At 37.4% G+C, this 18,413-nt stretch overlaps 1 protein-coding gene across 1 annotated transcript in view; it reads left to right on the top strand.

Moving 5' to 3' along the window:
* The window catches only part of LOC137154171 (collagen alpha-1(XXVIII) chain-like), a 60,647-nt gene that overhangs the window by 2,101 nt on the left and 40,133 nt on the right, over positions 1 to 18,413 (top strand). Inside the window, exons 2-12 of the mRNA XM_067549871.1 lie at positions 204 to 373; positions 1,449 to 2,017; positions 4,072 to 4,092; positions 4,908 to 4,967; positions 6,316 to 6,369; positions 6,701 to 6,745; positions 11,398 to 11,424; positions 11,616 to 11,660; positions 12,378 to 12,422; positions 14,149 to 14,202; positions 16,894 to 16,962. Of these exons, the coding sequence (XP_067405972.1) occupies positions 217 to 373; positions 1,449 to 2,017; positions 4,072 to 4,092; positions 4,908 to 4,967; positions 6,316 to 6,369; positions 6,701 to 6,745; positions 11,398 to 11,424; positions 11,616 to 11,660; positions 12,378 to 12,422; positions 14,149 to 14,202; positions 16,894 to 16,962 (1,146 nt within the window). The 5' untranslated portion in view covers positions 204 to 216. The remainder of the gene's footprint in view (positions 1 to 203; positions 374 to 1,448; positions 2,018 to 4,071; positions 4,093 to 4,907; positions 4,968 to 6,315; positions 6,370 to 6,700; positions 6,746 to 11,397; positions 11,425 to 11,615; positions 11,661 to 12,377; positions 12,423 to 14,148; positions 14,203 to 16,893; positions 16,963 to 18,413) is intronic.

Genomic DNA, 18,413 nt, shown 5'->3' with positions numbered 1-18,413 from the left:
TTAAATGAAACTTCTTGAATATTAATGAACAAAGAGACCCCTTGAATGTTCTGCTTGAAGCCTACACTGCTGTTAAAGAATGAACACTGTTTATATATTACAGGAACAAAGCAGACCCATGCCTCATTGTCTTTGTACAGCATAAATAATAATGTGCATCATTACTGTATTTTGTGGTTTTTTTGTTTTTTGTTTTTTTTAAGAAAAAAACAAAACATGTTCTACAGATTCCAGTGGCTTTTGTGGATACTAGGACAGCATGTGTTTTTGGCACAAAATATCAATGAAGACACAAGAAATGGAATAAGAAAACAAAAATCTGAGCATCTTCTGTCAAATGCTGTAGATAAATATCCCAGTCCAAGTGATCAAGGTGAAGTTTAACACTTTTTTTTATGTTTATTCAGATTCTGGACTCTATAGTTAACTTGCATCCCAAGCAGAATGTTTACAACCTATAAAGCTAGTCCCACTTACATTTTCCATCCTTTTACATTTAAATGTATAGTTCACTTGGGGAACAGGGAGAACAGGAGCTTCAAAGAGCAAGGTAGAAGGATTCTTCTATTACATTCTCAATATTTTTGCTGTTAGCCATGGTATCATCAGTAAAAGAAGAGTGGCAGATATACATTTATTCAGAAGTAAATTTTCCTAGGTTTTCAGAAAATAAATACTAGCTAATTTGCACTATGTTAGACCCTGAGCCTGCAAACTTTTATGTACACATTTAGGTTTACACACCTATGTACTCAGTGGGAGCAGGCCAAGGCACTAAATGAAGTGTTCTAAAGAGTTCAGTGTTCCACCTAGTCAGAGATGCAAATCTATTATTATGATTATTAATTATTTGTATTACAGTAGCATCTAGAGGTCCCAACAAAGGTTGGGGACCCATTATGCTAGGCACAGTATGCACACCTATAGTGAGAGACAATATGCTTATCTCAGAGAGCTCACAATCAAAATACATATGATAAAAGGCAGGAAGAAAAACAAAGGCACAGAAAAATAAAGTGATTTGCTTAAGATCATACTGCAGGTCAGTGGCAGGGCCAGGAATAGAACCAGCTCTCCCAACTTGCTATCCAGAAGTTAAATCTTCTAGGTCCTCTTCCTAGTGAGATACCAGATAGGAGTTCTGAATTAAGGTCTAAATATCTTCAGAACATTCTTCATCCCAGAAGATAATCCCATTTTCAAAAGGTTTCTTCTCCACCCAGAAGAAGGTCTTCTCTAACTTCAGAAGGTTCCTCATCCCATAGACTCTAAGCTTATCCCAAATTTCAGAAGGTTCCTCATCTTTTGTTTATTATGCAAGTAACCTAAAACTTCCAGAAAACTGGATTTCCACTCAAAGCCTAATGTTTGCATACAAAAATAGATCATTTTTATGAGTAACAGTTTCCAAGTGTAATTAAACTAATGTATCTAACAATTTATTCCAGATAAAGATTGCATTCTTGAAATGGCTTTTCTACTGGACAGTTCAGAAAGTGCTAAAGACTATAATCACGAACAACAGAAAAAATTTGTATTAGAAACAGTGAACAGTATGAAAGGAGTGCAAGTCAGTTCTGGACGTACTCTCATCTGGCGAATAGCCTTACTTCAGTACAGTAGCACTGTTCTCATAGAGCAAACTTTCCGAGACTGGAAGGGTCCTGAAGCTTTCAAATCTCGCATTGCTCCCATAACTTACATAGGTCACGGTACCTACACAACATATGCCATAACCAATCTCACACAACTGTACATGACTGAAGGGATTCATGGCAGCGTGAAAACAGCTGTGCTCTTGACTGATGGAGTGGACCATCCAAGAAATCCAGATATTTTTGCAGCTACTGCTGATGCTAAACATCAAGGAATTGTATTCTTCACTGTGGGAATGACCAGAGTGGCTGAGGAGGTGGCCAATGCTGCCAAGCTTCGGCTTCTGGCCAATGTCCCAGCCTCAAGGTTTGTTTTCAACCTCCAGAATAAAGGAGTTGTGGAGAAAATTGTCAAAGAAATGGTAGGTATGGGCAAATGTTTGAAACTGTTCTATCAGAATATTTAAAAAGATGTCTCTTGCCAATCTTTTTAATTTTTGATGTTCTTTTTTAAAAATAAAATCTGTGTTTTATGGGTAGAAACAACCCTCTGAATTTCAATCTGATACAGTTCATTTGCCACTTGTCCTCATGCCAATCTTCTCCCTCACTTTCTTTCATGGATCTCCCAAGTGGAAATATTCAGGCTGGATGCTGGAAGCTGAATTTGCCCCTAAAAGATTTGGGATAATGTTATTTTTATTATTTATTTCCTCAGGAAAGGTATTTTATAACTAGTTCTTTGTTGAAAGGGTAATTAACATTCTAGTTTTTTTTTTTCCTGCAGTAAGTCAGAGAGTTTATATTGTTTAGTCACAGGGGACAAATTCACTTCTGGCATAAGCAGGTACTCCTCCACAGACTTCAGTGGAGATATGTCCACTTAGCCTATATCTGAATTTGACCCTAAATCTTTGTAAGTTTCCATTGGGAAACCTACCATGGAGTCTAGAAGCAAATGTGATTCCAAAATTGAAAGTTTCCTGTTTTTTCACTGTGTTGTGGACTCTTGATTTAAATAGCATTTTCTCACAAGCGAGGAGTACAAAGCCATCTTCCCATGCCACTATAAATATGATGGCACAAACATGTGATGGAATCACTAGAGAAAACACTAGTAAAAGGGAAAGACTTCCATAGCCAAACTGACAATTGACCTTAAAGGGCTTTTAAAATTGTAGATTATGCCTGACAGCACTCTAATAAGCAACTGCACAACCTAGCCACACTGACTGCTACTCACTTTTAACAATCCGCCTCTCTACATCGTGTAAGCAGACTGTGACTAAAAGGTAGCAGACCTAACTTCTGTGGTGCTCCTACTTTAGCACATGCCCCATTCATTCTGGGCTGTTTCTCAGATTAAGCTTTTCAAATCAATGCACTCCTGGTCCCAAGCCATTCTGAGTTATGTCCCTTTTGGCTGGTTGTTCCATCTCAGGATAAACATGCTATTTTAAGTCAGGTGTCTCCTGTCGGTTGTTTTGATGTATATAGTGTGGTTGCTTTATCTTGGCTTCTCTGCAGAGAGTGAAATAAACACCTACAATCACTGTGCAGCTGAAAAGTACACACTAAACAGTGACAGATCAGCAGCATCTGCAAACCGCACATCAGTCTTGGCAGGATGCAGAATGGTGTAATACAGAATGGCATCCTAGAGGGAAATTCATCTCTTAACTGAGGCTTCTTTGCACTATCTAAATCAAAAAGGAACCTTCTATCCATATATATACACAGGGATTCTTGCATAATGAGGGAACTACAGGCTAGTGCAGCACTGATGAAAGTCATGGCAGTGCATTCAGATCAGACAGAGTGAACACCAGATTATATGCCTCTCTATGTTGCAATGGTGTCATCAACCACAGCCACTTCTCATGTGACTAAGCACACCAGATAGTATGTTCCATACAGGATAGCAGCCATTAGGTATCTGTAGTGGAAATCAAAGCTGCTATCCAGTTTAAATCATTTTCTGTAGATTGCCAGACTTAAGTGTACACATTCCATAAGAAATCAATGAAAATCATGGAATTAGTATTGCATCGTTGCGCATCATTGCATTTACGTAAGCATGTTAGGAGCTACTCCAGTTTTGAAATGCAAGGGTAAATTGTTGTGTGGATGTTTAAGATGCACAGTTCCCCTGGACTACAATAGAAATCACATGACTAATTCTGTGTGGAACATCTAGGGTTTCATCACACAATGTCAGTGGGAACTGAGAACAAAGTTAAGAGCCATTTAAATCTATGGGAGTCTTTCCATTGATTTCAGTGGACTTTGAAACAAGCTGTGTGTATCTAAATCTCTTCCACTGTGTTTTAAAATGTAACATAAATGTACTTGAGAGCGTAGCTGTCTAGTTCATTATCTGTTGCTATATACTCTGGTCAGCAACATGCATTTTTTCCTCTATGGGTGGATTATGGCCTGTAATTTCTAATGTTATTTTCAATATCTATCTTCACAGAAAGATCTGGCTGAGGAAAGGGCTGAGGAAGGGGTAAGTATTAATTCTGCACAGTTGGTAAACAAAATATCAGAATTACTATTTAATCATGCTAGCTTGTAAATAGTATATGTAATGTAATAAGTATTTATGTAACAGAAAAATCATGTATGAGGGACTAGATAACTCAGGAAATTGATAATGGGATCCAATTCAATGGGACTATTCATGTGCGTAAAGTTTCATGTATTAGTGTTTGCAGGATTGGAGCCTTTATTTCTTTCTAAATTTCAGTGATTTAGAAGAATTAGAGAAACTACAAAATTTCTGTGTCCCTGACATACTTCACTTTTTCCACAGAAAACAATATCTCAAATATATGTTGACGTCAGATAAAGCTAAAGTAATAAGTTTTCATAAATTTCTCTCTCTTAGCTATTAGCTATTTAGTGAAATTATTTTTGTTGTAGATGTACCAGCAATATATTGCTAATTAAATAACATAGATAGATATATAAACACACACACACGCATATCTATAGAACATATATAATCTTATGCTTCTCTATTCCATGCGGAACATAGGACCGTCACACAGCCTTCAACTTCCCCAATTTCCTGCTGCCGTCTAAGCTTCTTTCCATGTCATTGTGATAATTTTCAGTTCTGCCTCTATTGTGCATTTCCATGGTGGACCTTGACATCTTTTCCCCTGGCGGTTCAAACTTCTTTATTCTACAGAAGTAATTTAGTGATGCTAGTAGAGTAATTATATGGGAACTGGAAAGAAATGTTGGAATATTTTCTGGCTAATCCATTAAAGTGCACTGATTTGCTGTGAACATTTTCATTCCAAGTGTCCTCAAGCACCCACATGTAACTGTGAGAAAGGGGAAAGAGGCTTTCCTGGCCCTGCTGTAAGTAGCTGTCATTTCTCATTTTCCTTCTGTTAGTGATTAATGTATAACAATTTGCAATTAGATTTGTTGGAGGCATTTTGATTAATCATCTGAATCTGATCCGTGAAACACAAAGTTAGAGCTATAATAAGTATTCCTTTGTACTTACACTGTGTGAAAGTGTCAGATCAATGGGAAATGTGCAGAGAGCTTGCTTGCTATCCATGAGCTCCTCCTGCAACATTGTCTTTGAAGGGGAACAGCCGTGTGATTTATGATCTGCCAGAGATCTGCTTTTGGTCATGGCAGATATACAAAAATAGACATGGTTAAAGGGCAAGAGGAAAGCTCCACCTGTGTGGAAGTACAGAACTATTCTACTGATTCAGTCTGACATGCTGGCCAGATGGCTCTCACTAGCTCCAACTCAGTATAAAAAAATAAGGTGCTTTGAGGCAAGAGGGAAAGAGAGAAAAGAAAAGAACGAAAATCCTGGAGGGTGAAACATTAGGAATTGCCAATGCAAGAGGGAACTGACTTGGAGTAAGGGTAGAGAAGGGTGGGCTTCCTTTGGAGAGTACATAGAACTAGACCCTCCAAGCAAACCTGAAGTATTGTTTCACTACCACACCTGATGAACTAAACTGCAGGGTTTAGCTGTCAAACTGAATCCTGAAGGGTTTGAACAGCCCAATATTATACAAATTAAAATTAAGCTGAGATATATATTATTTGCCCAAGGTCACAGTCTGTGGCAGAGTTAGAAATAGAACCCAGCAGTCTTGACTATTCTTTTTCATTGGACCTGTTCTAAACACTAAACCTCACTACCTCTGCCTCATATGGAATAGCGATTTAAAGTAATATATATTATATATAGTTTTAGTTAAAGTTGCAATAAGATATCACTACTGGAAGAACACAGGTATCTTTTATATGAAAGCATTCATTTTAAAAAGCTCATAAAAAGCACGCATCATTTAACAATCCTAGAATTAACAATTGTGACCTCTACAAAAATATCTGCATCTATTTTTCAGGGAAAATCAGTTTTAGGTGCTTTACAGCAATGTTAAGAAAAAAACAGGTTTTCTATGGAGGAGGGCACATCACTCCCAGATATGCTGTTTGACATCTGTGATAACAACACTGATCTGTTTAATGTTCAGGAAACAAATGACCAAAATATAATTCCTAAAGTACTACATATGCTGCCAAATAAAATTACTTTATTTAATAACTCCCTTTGTGGTGAAGTTACTTGATCCTGTCTAAAAGCACTGACTGATATATACAGAATTTGGGATGAGGGGCATACAATGTGAGACTGTTTTATTACATAACTTTTTTATTCTGCTGTTTTTAGGGTAAAAAGGGTCGTCCGGGTGATGATGGGGCTCCAGGCCAGAAAGGAGCAAAGGTGACATGACTAAGATTTACTAAAAGTACCCAATATTTTCATTTGAACTGAAAGAATCTTGCAATAGTACTGTACATATTTAGCATTTATGAACTAAGATAATTCATCTAAGTTATTTAGTCTTCCCTTTCTCTTGAAAGAAAATACACATTAAGGTAATTTGCAAACAGAACTTCTATATTAGTATCTTGCATATATTTAAAACTTTGGAGGAGAGAGCTAGCATGCTTCCTTTACTGTGTACTAAATTATACTAAAGAGAAAATGAAAGTACAGTTAAAAACATTATATTTTCCTTGTTTGACTGATCTTGATATTGGATTCTTCATAGGGGGAGGCAGGTCTTAATGGAATTCCAGGAAAAGATGGAACAGAGGTAAAAAGGAAATCAGTATTTTCTCTATTCATTACATTGTTCATTTATTTCAAGGAACTGATCCCATGTTTGCAATAAACATAACAGCCAAGCAGAGTTTTCAGTTCCAGTTTACCAGCCAATGATTCATTAACACAAGAAATGGAAGAGTTTGAAAAACCGAAAAGAAGTACTATATTGTTGTTTAAAGAATGTCTATAACTCCTATTTAATAGTAATGAGAGTTAAAATTACACATTTACCTCAGGATCGTATACTTCCCCCAAATGGATTAGTCTTCTATATTTGATATAGTCAGTTTACAATATAATGCACATAGCACGGTCAATCTTCCTAGTTAGAAATTGTAGAAAATTGATTAGGGAAGTAAAGGGACACAAGGAGAAGTCTATGTCCAGCAGAGTTAAGAATAATAAGAAGGAGGTTTTTTTAAGTAAATATAACAACTATGGTATTGATCCACTACTAGATGGAAATGGTAGAATTATCAATAATAATCCAGAAAATACAGAAGTATTCAAATACTTATTTCAGTTCTGTATTTGCGGAAAAACAAAATGATGCAGTGATATCATATGAGGATGATAACACTCTTTCCATTCCACCAATATCTCAGGAGGTTGTTAAACAGCAGCTATTAAGTTAGACATTTTTAAATCACTAAGTCCAGATAATTTTCTTCCAAGAGCTTTTAAAGGGCTAACTGAGGGGCTTGCTGTGTCATTAATGCTGATTTTAAATAAGACTTGGAACACTAAGGAAATTTCAGAAGACTGGAAGAAAGCTAATATTGTGCCAATATTTTAAAAAGTAACCAGGAGTACCTGGGATTTATAATCCTGTCAGTGTGACATCTATCCTGGGCAAGATAATGGAGCGGCTAATATGGAACTCAAGTAATAAAGAATTAAAGGAAGATAATATAATTCATACCAATCAACAGGAGTTTATGGAAAATAGATCTGGTCAAACTAACTTGATATCTTTTTTTATGAGATTACATGTTCAATAGATAAAGGTAATTGTGGTGATGTAATAGACTTCTGTAAAGTGCATGAAATTTTGATTAACAAACTAGAACACTACAAAATTAAAAGGGCACATATTAAGTGGATTAGAGGCCTGCTAACTAATAGAGGTACTGAAACACAATGGATAGTGCATTGGCTTTCTAGAGCTGAGAGGGTATTCAAAGGATGTGGGTTTGAGTCCGATCAAAGTTAGGCTTCTTCTTTGACAGGGTCACCAGCCTATCCTGCATGAGGAGAAGCTGTAGACAAGAAATATATTGATTTTACTAAGGCTTTTGACACAGTCCCACATGTCATTCTCATAAACAAACCCAAGAAATGTAGTCAAGATAAAATTAATATAAACCTGTTTTCACCCACTTTAAAGACCATACTCAGAAAGTAGCTATCAATGGTTGACTGTCAAACTGGGGAGAGGTATTTAGTGGGATCTCACAGGGGTCAGTCCTGGGGCTGGTACTATTACATATTATCATTAATTGCTAGAATAATGAAGTGGAGAGAAGGCTTATAAAATTTGTGGAAGACACCAAGATGGGAGGGGTCGCAAACACTTTGGAGGATAGGAGAAGAATTCAAAATGACCTTGATATATTGGAGAATTGGTCTGAAATCGACAAGATGAAATTCAGTAAAGTGCAAAGTTTTTAGGAAGGAAAAACAAATGCACAACTCAAAATGGGGAATTACTCTCTAGGTGGTAGTACTACTGAAAAGGACCTGGGGATTATAGTGGATCACAAATTGAATGAGAGTCAACAATTGCTAATATCTTTCTGGGGTGTCTTATCAGGAGTGTTGTATGTAAGACATGGGAGGTAACTGTGCCACTCAACTCAGTTCTAGTTAGGCCGCAGCTAGATTGTAGCCAGTTGTGGACAAAATACTTTAGGAAAGATATGGACAAACTGAAGAGAGTCCAGAGGAGAGCACCAAAAATGATAAAAGGTTTAGAAAACCTGATCTATGAGGAAAGACTAAAGAAACTGTACATGTTTAGTCTTAAGAGAAGACTGAGGAGAGATCTGATAAAAAGGATAATGATCAGTGATCTCCATATCCACTGAAGGTAGGACAAGAAATAATGGGCTAAATCTGCAGCAAGGGAGATTTAGGCTAGATATTAAGAAAACTTTCTAACAATAAGAATAGTTAAGCTCTGGAATAGGTTTCCAAGGGAGGTTGTAGAATCCGCATCACTGGAAGTTTTAAAGAACTTGTTAGACAAATATCCATCAGGGATGGCCTACATTTACTTGCTCCTGCCTCAGTGCAGGGTTAGATGACTTTTGATGTCTCTTCCTGCCCTACAGCTCTAAGGTAGATCTCAAAATGTAATTGTACTAGGGCTGTAAAAGCCTAAACGTTTAAACATTTAAACGGTAATCAGGGAGGGAGCCGCAGCTGGGCTTGGCTCAGCTCCCCTTGAGTGAGAGTTGCCCAGCTACAGCTCTGCATGTGCAGCAAGGGGGAGCTGCAGCTAGGCAGCTCTCACTTGGCGGTGAGGAGCTGAACCCAGCATGGCTCTCCCACACACAAACGTTTAACCAGTTTATGAATAATTGTTTAATAGTAAATTAAATTTAAATAATTATTTAATAATAAATTAATTCTTAATTAAACAAATTTTTACATCCCTAAATTGTACATGGGGAATCATCAATGAGCAGGCTTGTTTCTAGTGGGGTCCTGCAGGGATTAGCTATGCTAGTTAACATTTTTATCAAAAAACTTGAAGAAAACATAAAATCATCACTGATAAAGTTTGCAGATGACACAAAAATCAGAGGAGTGATAAATAATGAAGAGGACAGGTCACTGATGCAGAGCGATCTGGATGCAAACAAACAGTATGTATTTTAATATGGCTAAATGTAAATATCTAGGAACAAGGAATGTAGGCCATAATTAAAGGACTCTGGAAAAGATTTGGAGGTCATGGCAGATAATCAGCTGAACATTAGTTCCCAATGCAATGCTGTGGCCAAAAGGGCTAATGCAGTCCTTGGATGCATAAACAGGGGAATCTCAAATAGCAGTACATAGGTTATTTTACCTTTGTATTTGGCACTGGTGTGACTGCTGCTGGAATACCGTGTCCAGTTCTGGTGTGCACAATTCAAGAAGGATGTTGATAAACTGGAGAGGGTTCAGAGAAAAGATACGAGAAATGATTAAAGGATTTGAAAACATGCCTTATAGTGATAGACTCAAGGAGCTCAATTTATTTATCTTTAAAAAAGAGAAGATTAAGGGGTGACTTAATTACAGTCTATAAGTACCAACGTAGGGAACAAATATTTGATAATGGGCCCTTCAGTTTAGCAGAGAAAGAAATAAAATGATCCAATGGCTGGAAGATGAAGCTAGACAAATTCAGACTGGAAATAAGATGTATGTTTTTAACAGTGAGGGTAAGTAACCATTGAAAAATTTACCAAGAATCATGATGGGTTTTCTATCACTGGCAATTTTTAAATCAAAATTGGATGTTTTTCTAAAAGAGCTGCTCTAGGAATTATTTTGGGAAAGTTCTATAGCCTTTGTTACATAGGAGGTCAGACTAGATGATCACAATGGTCCCTTCTGGCCTTGGAAACTATTAATCTCTGTTTCCTGCTGTTAGATTCCTAGATTTTTGAGGCCAGAAGGAACCATTTTGATCATCTACTCTGACTTCCTGCAAAATACAGGTCTAATATATTAAAATATTACTTTTCCATTTAAAAAATGTCTGTAGCTGGCATAGGGAAAGTATGTAATCATAAATGGCAGTGGAGGTAGTGCTTGTGGCTGTGAATGTGAGTGAAGGTGGTCTGCAAAACTCTCTGATATGTGGTCCATTCTATTAAAAAAATTGAGAATTCCTGATATGAGTTATCAACATTTACCAGTAAAGTAGTCGTTACTGTGTGCCTGCTCCAACAACATGACCTATATACTTTCCTGGTGTCAGTGAGATTCCATAGAGGTGTTGGGGTCTGCACAGGCAGATATCCTTGCAGGACTGAAACCTAATTAACAATGGAAAGAATATCTGCATTGTTGCATTTTGTCACCTGCAGTCTGGGTTCAGCTTTGTAGCCTTTACATTCATACAAATGTCTCAAAGATTGAAAAGACACAAATGTAGTAGTTCTTTCAGAGCTGCCCTGTTGTGTGCAGGGCACTGAAATTTTTTTCCCCATGTTTAGTTTCCTCCAGTTTAAAAAAAAAAAAATTTCAACAAGTCTCAAACTTTCATGTCCCCACCATGTCCACACCTCCTCTACCTTTCTAGAACCTTACTGTAGTGCTTACATTTAAGGGGGTGTCAGCCTTAACTCTAGACCTCCTGCCTTTGTATAATTAAAATCTCAGTTTAAAATTGCATTGAAATAGGGTATTTTGTATATATAATAGTATATATTATTGTAGATAGCTGTCATATACACAGCCATATTGCCACCTCAATCAGCGATCCAGTGTTGTATCTGAATGTTCATTAGAACCTGAAATGTTTTGGTATTGTTTTTATAAAGACTATGGAGTTGCAGCTTGTGTAAGTAATAGTGTCAAAATTAATTTACTTAAATCAGGTTAAAATGTTTTCTGATCTTTTTTAATTGTTTCTTTTCCCAGGGAAAATCTGGCTACAAAGGAGAAAAGGTATGGTTTTCAGTACGAACATTTACTGACATGTTGGTATTGTCTTGTAGTTATACACATCAACATATGTGGTTGGCTATTTATGAAAAATTGTAGCATTTGAGTCTTGTGTTCTGGCACGAAGACAATGAATAAAAATAGCCTTGAGATGCTAAGTAAACTTTTTAATTGTTTATGATTTATTTCCTAAGGGTGAAAGAGGTGACTGTGGCACTCCCGGGATAAAAGGTGACAGAGTAAGTATCCATCTGGTTGTTATACTTTAGGGAATACAATGTTATAGAACAATATTTCTCCTAATGTACAGTGAAATGGAATATGGAGAAGTTATAGGACACAATTACCTGAGCTTTAAAATTTGGTATCCCTGAATAATGAGCATTGTGGTAGATTTAGTGTAGATTTTATATATAAAGCTGAGGGAGAATACAATTAAATTTTAAGATCAATCAAATAAAGATAAACCGAACAAAGGTCATTTTGCAATAATTAGCCCAGCTGCTCTTATATTTTAGTGTTGTTGCATTTAGGGCCCAAGCCTACTTCCACTTCAGACAATGGCAAAACTCTCATGGACTTTGGCGAGAGCAGGATCAGGCCCACTCTAAAGGGGAAAGATGGACTGAGGGATGTATGACTATGAAAATGAAAATCAAGATTTTAACTCCTGCAGTTCTTGAAAGTTCAGTGTAAGATAGCTGTAAGCATGTTAAATGAAAGAGATGTAAAACTTGACCATGCAGTATCTGGCCCTTAGTATCTGACTTCAAATTCGTTCTCATACTATAATTTAACTGCTGTACCCCAGTTTTCATATTCATGCAGTACTTTCTTGCAAGTTGTTGACATCTTGATTTCTTTTCTTGCTGTGCCTCGTACTATATTTTAATGTATCCAAATATATTTTTAGAAGTTTTAGATTTTTGTAGGCACTTTTTTCTCCTGCCTTTCAGGGTCCAGAAGGTCCAGTTGGTCACAGAGGACTGAGAGGTTTACAGGTAACAAACAATACAGATGTACTTTGCTTCCTTGATGTTTTGTAAAACTGCAAAATCACTTTTGTTCACAACAGGGCCAAGCTGAGGTGGCTCAGCTGCTTAGAAATATTCAGGGCCTGCCTGACACAGGAATCCGCTTTCATTGCAACATTGACAGGGATTTTGAGTTCAATATAGACAACTGAATATTTTTTGTTGTATGATTACTGACTGACAGAAAGGTGGAATGTGCAAGAGAAGGGACCCCACAGTAATGGAAAGACTGTGCTGTTGTCATGTCTGAGGCTGTGGGCAATACTAAGCATATATTTATTCCTGAATTGGGGCCACAGGTAGTTTGGCCTAATTAGAGTATAGATTCCTGCTGTGCATCAGAGACTTTGTTCCCCCTTGAAAATGTGTTTATTTTAAATTTAATATTTTAAGGATTGATTTCACACATTTGTATCTTTTGTCTAATTAAGAGTGTCACATTCTGCATCTTTAGGATGACAGAATTATTTGTCCTTGTCTTAGCGTTTTCTCCTTAAGGAAGCAGAAGGTGACACTTCTGGAGCCTAATTCTGCTCTCCCTAATGGGGCAAAACTCCTGGCCCCAGGGGAGAAAAAGCTCCCACACCTTGCAACAGGACCAAGATCTCATCTCATTGTCTTCATTTCTCTGAATAAGAAGCAAGTGACTAAACCCTGGATTAGGCAGGAGATGACAAGATGTGACAAGTTTTAGTACACAGAAATCAGATAAAATTTCAGGCCTACCAACCACTGTCCCTTCATAACAGAGTAGTTGATTTAAGAAACAATGTTGGAAAAGAAATAATACTGATAACTTAACAACATAGGGCCTTATCCTTTAGGTGCACTAGGCATAGATCTGTTGAAATAAATGAACGCACTGGTGAGATCTGACCCATATAAATCAAAATAATTGGGCTAGATCCTTAGCTGATGGAAACTGGCATAGGTCCGTTAAAGTCAATGGAGCTATTGACGTCAATGAAGCTATGTCAATTTATACCTGCTGAAGAGCTAGTTCATTTTACGGTTTTCCACAAAGGGTTGAAAGTGGTGTACGTAGATAAATCATACTCGTATTATGAAGGAATTAGAACAGTCCAGAATATTGCCAGTTTGCACGTTTTGGATCAGTTCTGTTCCCACTGGAAGCAATGAGATTTTGTGATTTAAAATGGCCTGTTCCTATCCCTATTGTTTTAGGAGAATCTGGCCTACAAACAAGCTTGTTATAGTGTAACATACAAATCAATAACAAAAATCAGAACACCTTTATGAAAAATATGCAACCCAAGAAAGCCAAAATTACACATTTTAAATAGATTGAATTTGCCATATCATACTTTTACTGGGAAACAGTGTTTTGTAAAAGAATCCCCAAACCCTACATTACCAATACCTAGAGGAGCTTGTGGTATTGCCATCATAATAGGTTATTGTTGGGGTGATTCAGTGGGTAAATTTTGACTACAGTTTACTTTTATTCTACTCAAGAGCCAAGTTTTGCACTCAGATACTTACACACCACTCCTATTGACTTCAGTAGGAGCTGTAGTCTTGCATTCAAGGACAGATTTTGAACTGTGTTCAGTTTTGAAGTGTTTGTGACAAAGATTTGCATGTGGATTGCAGTAAATTATTGCTTGTTTCTCAAAAACGCCTTGCTCTGAAAGCCTGGAAAAGTCTGAACATTTTTTGTGTGTTTTAATAGGGTTCCCAAGGGCTACCTGGGGACCAAGGGCCTGAAGGTGTGCAAGGATCAAAGGCAAGGACAAAAGGAACTCCTTTTTTTTTGGATGTTAAAAGGCATATCACAATAATGCTCTTCCCCACCTTCCTCTTCTCCTTCCATTCAAGGGGTTTTGGCTAAATGGGGACTGCAAGGAATTAATCTATCCAATATCCCTACAAGCTACCTACCAACGTGTTAGTCTACTCCTGATGTTTACTACACTATATGCAGCTGGACATTGTCTATTCAATAGAGTAACTTATATCCCATTCTTCTAGAACTTGAACACTGAAAGTGTGGTATTACTATAAAAATGATTTGTTATATCTTACCACTTCATGTATCAGATGTGTTCAATTTAGAAAACATGTTTTACCTGTAAGTGCCAACCATGGAAATTTAGCATGGGATCTGAAAGCTAAACTGTGTTCCTTTTGGATTATACATTCTTATTAGTAATACAAATTCTGCAACTGGATCTCATTGAATAGTCTTGTTGATTATGCATGAAAGGGCATCATATCCATTTTGTTCTCTCATAGCGGAATTGGCTCTGCAATGCTAACAGGAAGTAAAAATCAAATCAGAACTTGCATTTTTCAGTAAAGTAAACAAATCAGACTTGGAATCTGCACTGTGAACAGATACGTTGAATAAGAAGGTGCTATTTTAACACTATCCTCTTTCTAGCCTTCACAGAAACTCTTATGGCAGTATAACAAGCTCCCTTTTCTGCCCTTTGGACCACCGCAAACAGGCTGGATGCTTTCAAGTCTATGACACCAGTGTGTTATTTATTGGGTCGCCTCCACCAGTACAACTTTATGCAGTAATATATACCTGGAAGTAAACATCCCCTTTAGTCGACTCTCCAGGGATGGAGAGGGCAAGATCTCACCATCCTGAGATTCTGTGTTCCCTGGCCTCTGCCAGCCTCCTCTCTTTTACTTCCTTCTCTCCTTTAACTGTTGATGGGTTGATTGTTTTCATTAGCTCATCAGCCTCATGACCAATTAAGCCATTGAGCGTCCCATTCCCTCCAATTAAATCCACTCCAAGGGGGAATAACTAGTACCTTGGTGCCAAGAGTCCTGGGTCAGCTCTAGGCTCCTAGCACTCTGTCACAGGCAGAAACTGAGCAAGGTTCATAAAGAGTTTGGACATTTATATGGATAAGACTGTCTGGGGCTGTTTATAATTAATTATGATAAAAATGTTGGAGGGAATATTAAACTTCATGCTTCAGGGCTTAAACTTATCCCTATCATTTAGCGATCAGAATGAGAACAAATGATGGGGGCAAATTATCCCACATCTCTCTCTTGCGGGATTCTCACACCTTCCTCTGAAGCATCTGGTATTGGCCATTCTCAGAGACAGTAGACTGTACTAGATGGACCACAGATCTGATCAAGTATGGCACTTCCGATGTTCCTAGGACTCTGGCCTTCTGCAGTGCTACCAATCCTGCATTTAGGGGTTAAGCTGTCACTGTTTAACTCAATGGTAGTTTTTCCCATTGACAGCAACAGGAGCAAGATCAGGCCCTTGAACACAGGCTTGAAGAGAAGTATAAGAGTAGGCAGGCAATTAATGGGGGTTAGGCGCCTCAATATTTGTTAAAAATCTAGCCCTTGAGTGTTAAATACTAGGGGCCTCATCCAAAGCCCTCTGAAGTTAGTATGTGCCTTTCCATGTACTTCAGTGGGCTTTGGATCGGACTTCTAAATTCAATCACTTAATAAACTAACTTTTAAATTAGAAACTTGTAGGTATGCAGGGTTGCTGAATATAATCCATAAACAATCCTGGGAAAGTGTTCTCTTTCTCCTGGTGCTTCATCCTTTTCTAATATTAACATTTTGTGTACCAAGTTTTCCTTTTCACTGTATAAATCCAAAAGGCTAAATTCCAGAAGCAGAAGCCCTCAACACCCTTTAAAATATCAAGACTGAGACACAGAGGTAATACAAACAAGAAGATTTGAAATTTAAGCTACTACAGTGTCACTGAATTATAAAAAATCAGAAATGGGAAAGAGCTCTTAGGGCTAAACCTGCATACCCTTATCTGCATGAGTAAGCCTGAATCATGGAAACAATCCCATCGACTTCAGTGGCTCTACTCTTGTGAGAAAGAACGAGCAGTTTAAGACCCAGATAATCTAATCTCTCTCACTACCATTTTGGTTTTTTCTAATGCCTTTTGCAATCCCATTTTGACCCATGGGCTTGAATAATCTAGCTCCCTGGGCTTGCACCACTTCTTCTGGGAAGCTATTTTAGTTTTTAAAGGTTTCCTCCATTTAGCTCAGTTCAGTGTAGACTCTGTGGCATATTTAGAGTGCACAATCACACCATATCCTGTGTGTTGACTGAAAAATCATACACGGTATGCAGGGTGTGAAAAAATTGTCATGTTCTTAATGAAACCAGTAACGTGTTTGCTTTTTGTTAGTATCACTGTGAGCAAGAAATAGCTAGTTTATTTTACACAGAATGACTTATAAAGGTCTGGGGAGAAGGCAGTGGATTGGGTCACCAACAATGTAATATAATACAGTGTGTTTGAAATATTCAATTCCTAACAGGGGGGACAAAAAATGTGATTCATATTCAAAATTTGTTCTTTTCTGACAAATTGCACAGGTCTAGTTCTTTAGAAATGTACAATGCTTTGAAATGTTTTAAAAGCAAAATTATTTCCTTTTTGTTTTTCAAAAAGGGTGAAAGAGGTCTCTCTGGGCCCCCTGGGTTGACTGGGGAAACTGGAATAGGACTGCCTGGCCCAAAGGTAAAAATGCTGGTTATATAGTGTACTGTGCATGCCTTTGTAAAAGAAAAAGCAAGAGCAGCTGAAGTAACATGTACCCGATGATATATGAAAGTACAATAAATGCTGAGTTTGTGATATTTGCAAAGTTATTCAAAAAGTGTTCATCAATTTTTTAAAAAAGCAAAAGCAAAAACAAAAAACCCCACTTTACAGTATTGATATAATTAAAACCAGGGAATACATGTCTGAGTATAGAAACATACATAGTCTCACAAACAAAAGAATATTCTGTTATGAACACAGTTGGTGGTCCAGTTAGTTGGCACAAAGAATATGAGCTTACTATAACTAAAATGTTAGCCTTCTGAATAAGGGCAATATCTGATGTATACTGTACTGGGATTGCCATCAAATAATTGCTAGCAAATAATTAAACAATCAATTTGCAAACACCTAGGAGATAATAAGGTGATAAGTAACAGTCAGCTTGGATTTGTCAAGAACAAATCATATCAAACCAACCTGATAGCTTTCTTTGACAGGGTAACAAGCCTTGTGGATAGGGAGGAAGCAATACATATGGTATATCTTGACTTTAGTAAAGCTTTTGATACTGTCTTGCAGGACCTTCTCATAAACAAACTAGGAAAACCTAGATGGGGCTACTCTAAGATGAGCGCATAACTGGCTGGAAAACCATTCCAAGCAAGTAGTTATCCGTGGTTCATAGTCAAGTTAGAAGGGCATATCTAGTTGGGTCCCGCAAGGACCAGTTCCAGGTCCAGTTCTTTTCAATATCTTCATCAATCATTTAGCTAATGGCATAGAGAGTACACTTCTAAAGTCTGCAGATGATACCAAGCTGGGAGGAGTTGCAAGTGCTTTGGAAGATAAGATTAAAATTCAAAATGATCTGGACAAACTGGAGGAATGGTCTGATGTAAATAGGATGAAATCAATACGGACAAATGCAAAGTACTCCACTTAGGAAGGAACAATCAGTTGCACACACAAAATGGGAAATGACTGTCTAGGAAAGAGTACTGCAAAAAGGGATCTGGGTGTCATAGCAGATCACAAGCTAAATATGAGTCAACAGTATAACACTGTTGCAAAAAAGCAAACATCATTCTTGGCTGTATTAGCTGGAGTGTTGTAAACAGGACACAAAAAGAAATTCTTCTGCTCTACTGATTAGGCCTTAACTGGAGTTGTGTCCCCAGTTCTGGGTGCCACATTTCAGGAAAGACGTGGACAAATTGGAGCAAGTCTAGAGAACAGCAAAAAAAAAAAAAAAAAAAATGTTAAAGGTCTAGAAAACATGACCAATGAGGGAAGATTATAAAAATTGGGTTTGTTTAGTCTGGAGAAGAGAAGACTGAGCAGGGACATGATAAGAGTTTTCAAGTAAATAAATAATTGTTCCAAGAAGGAGGAAGAAAAATTGTTCTCTTTAACTTCTGAGGATA

The sequence above is a fragment of the Emydura macquarii genome, unplaced genomic scaffold (assembly GCF_026122565.2).
Source record: "Emydura macquarii macquarii isolate MOO-44397 ecotype Brisbane River unplaced genomic scaffold, CSIRO-AGI_Emac_v2 contig_1253, whole genome shotgun sequence".
NCBI lineage: Eukaryota > Metazoa > Chordata > Testudines > Chelidae > Emydura > Emydura macquarii.
Note: the sequence above shows the minus strand (reverse complement) of the source record. Positions and strands in the feature narration are given on the sequence as shown.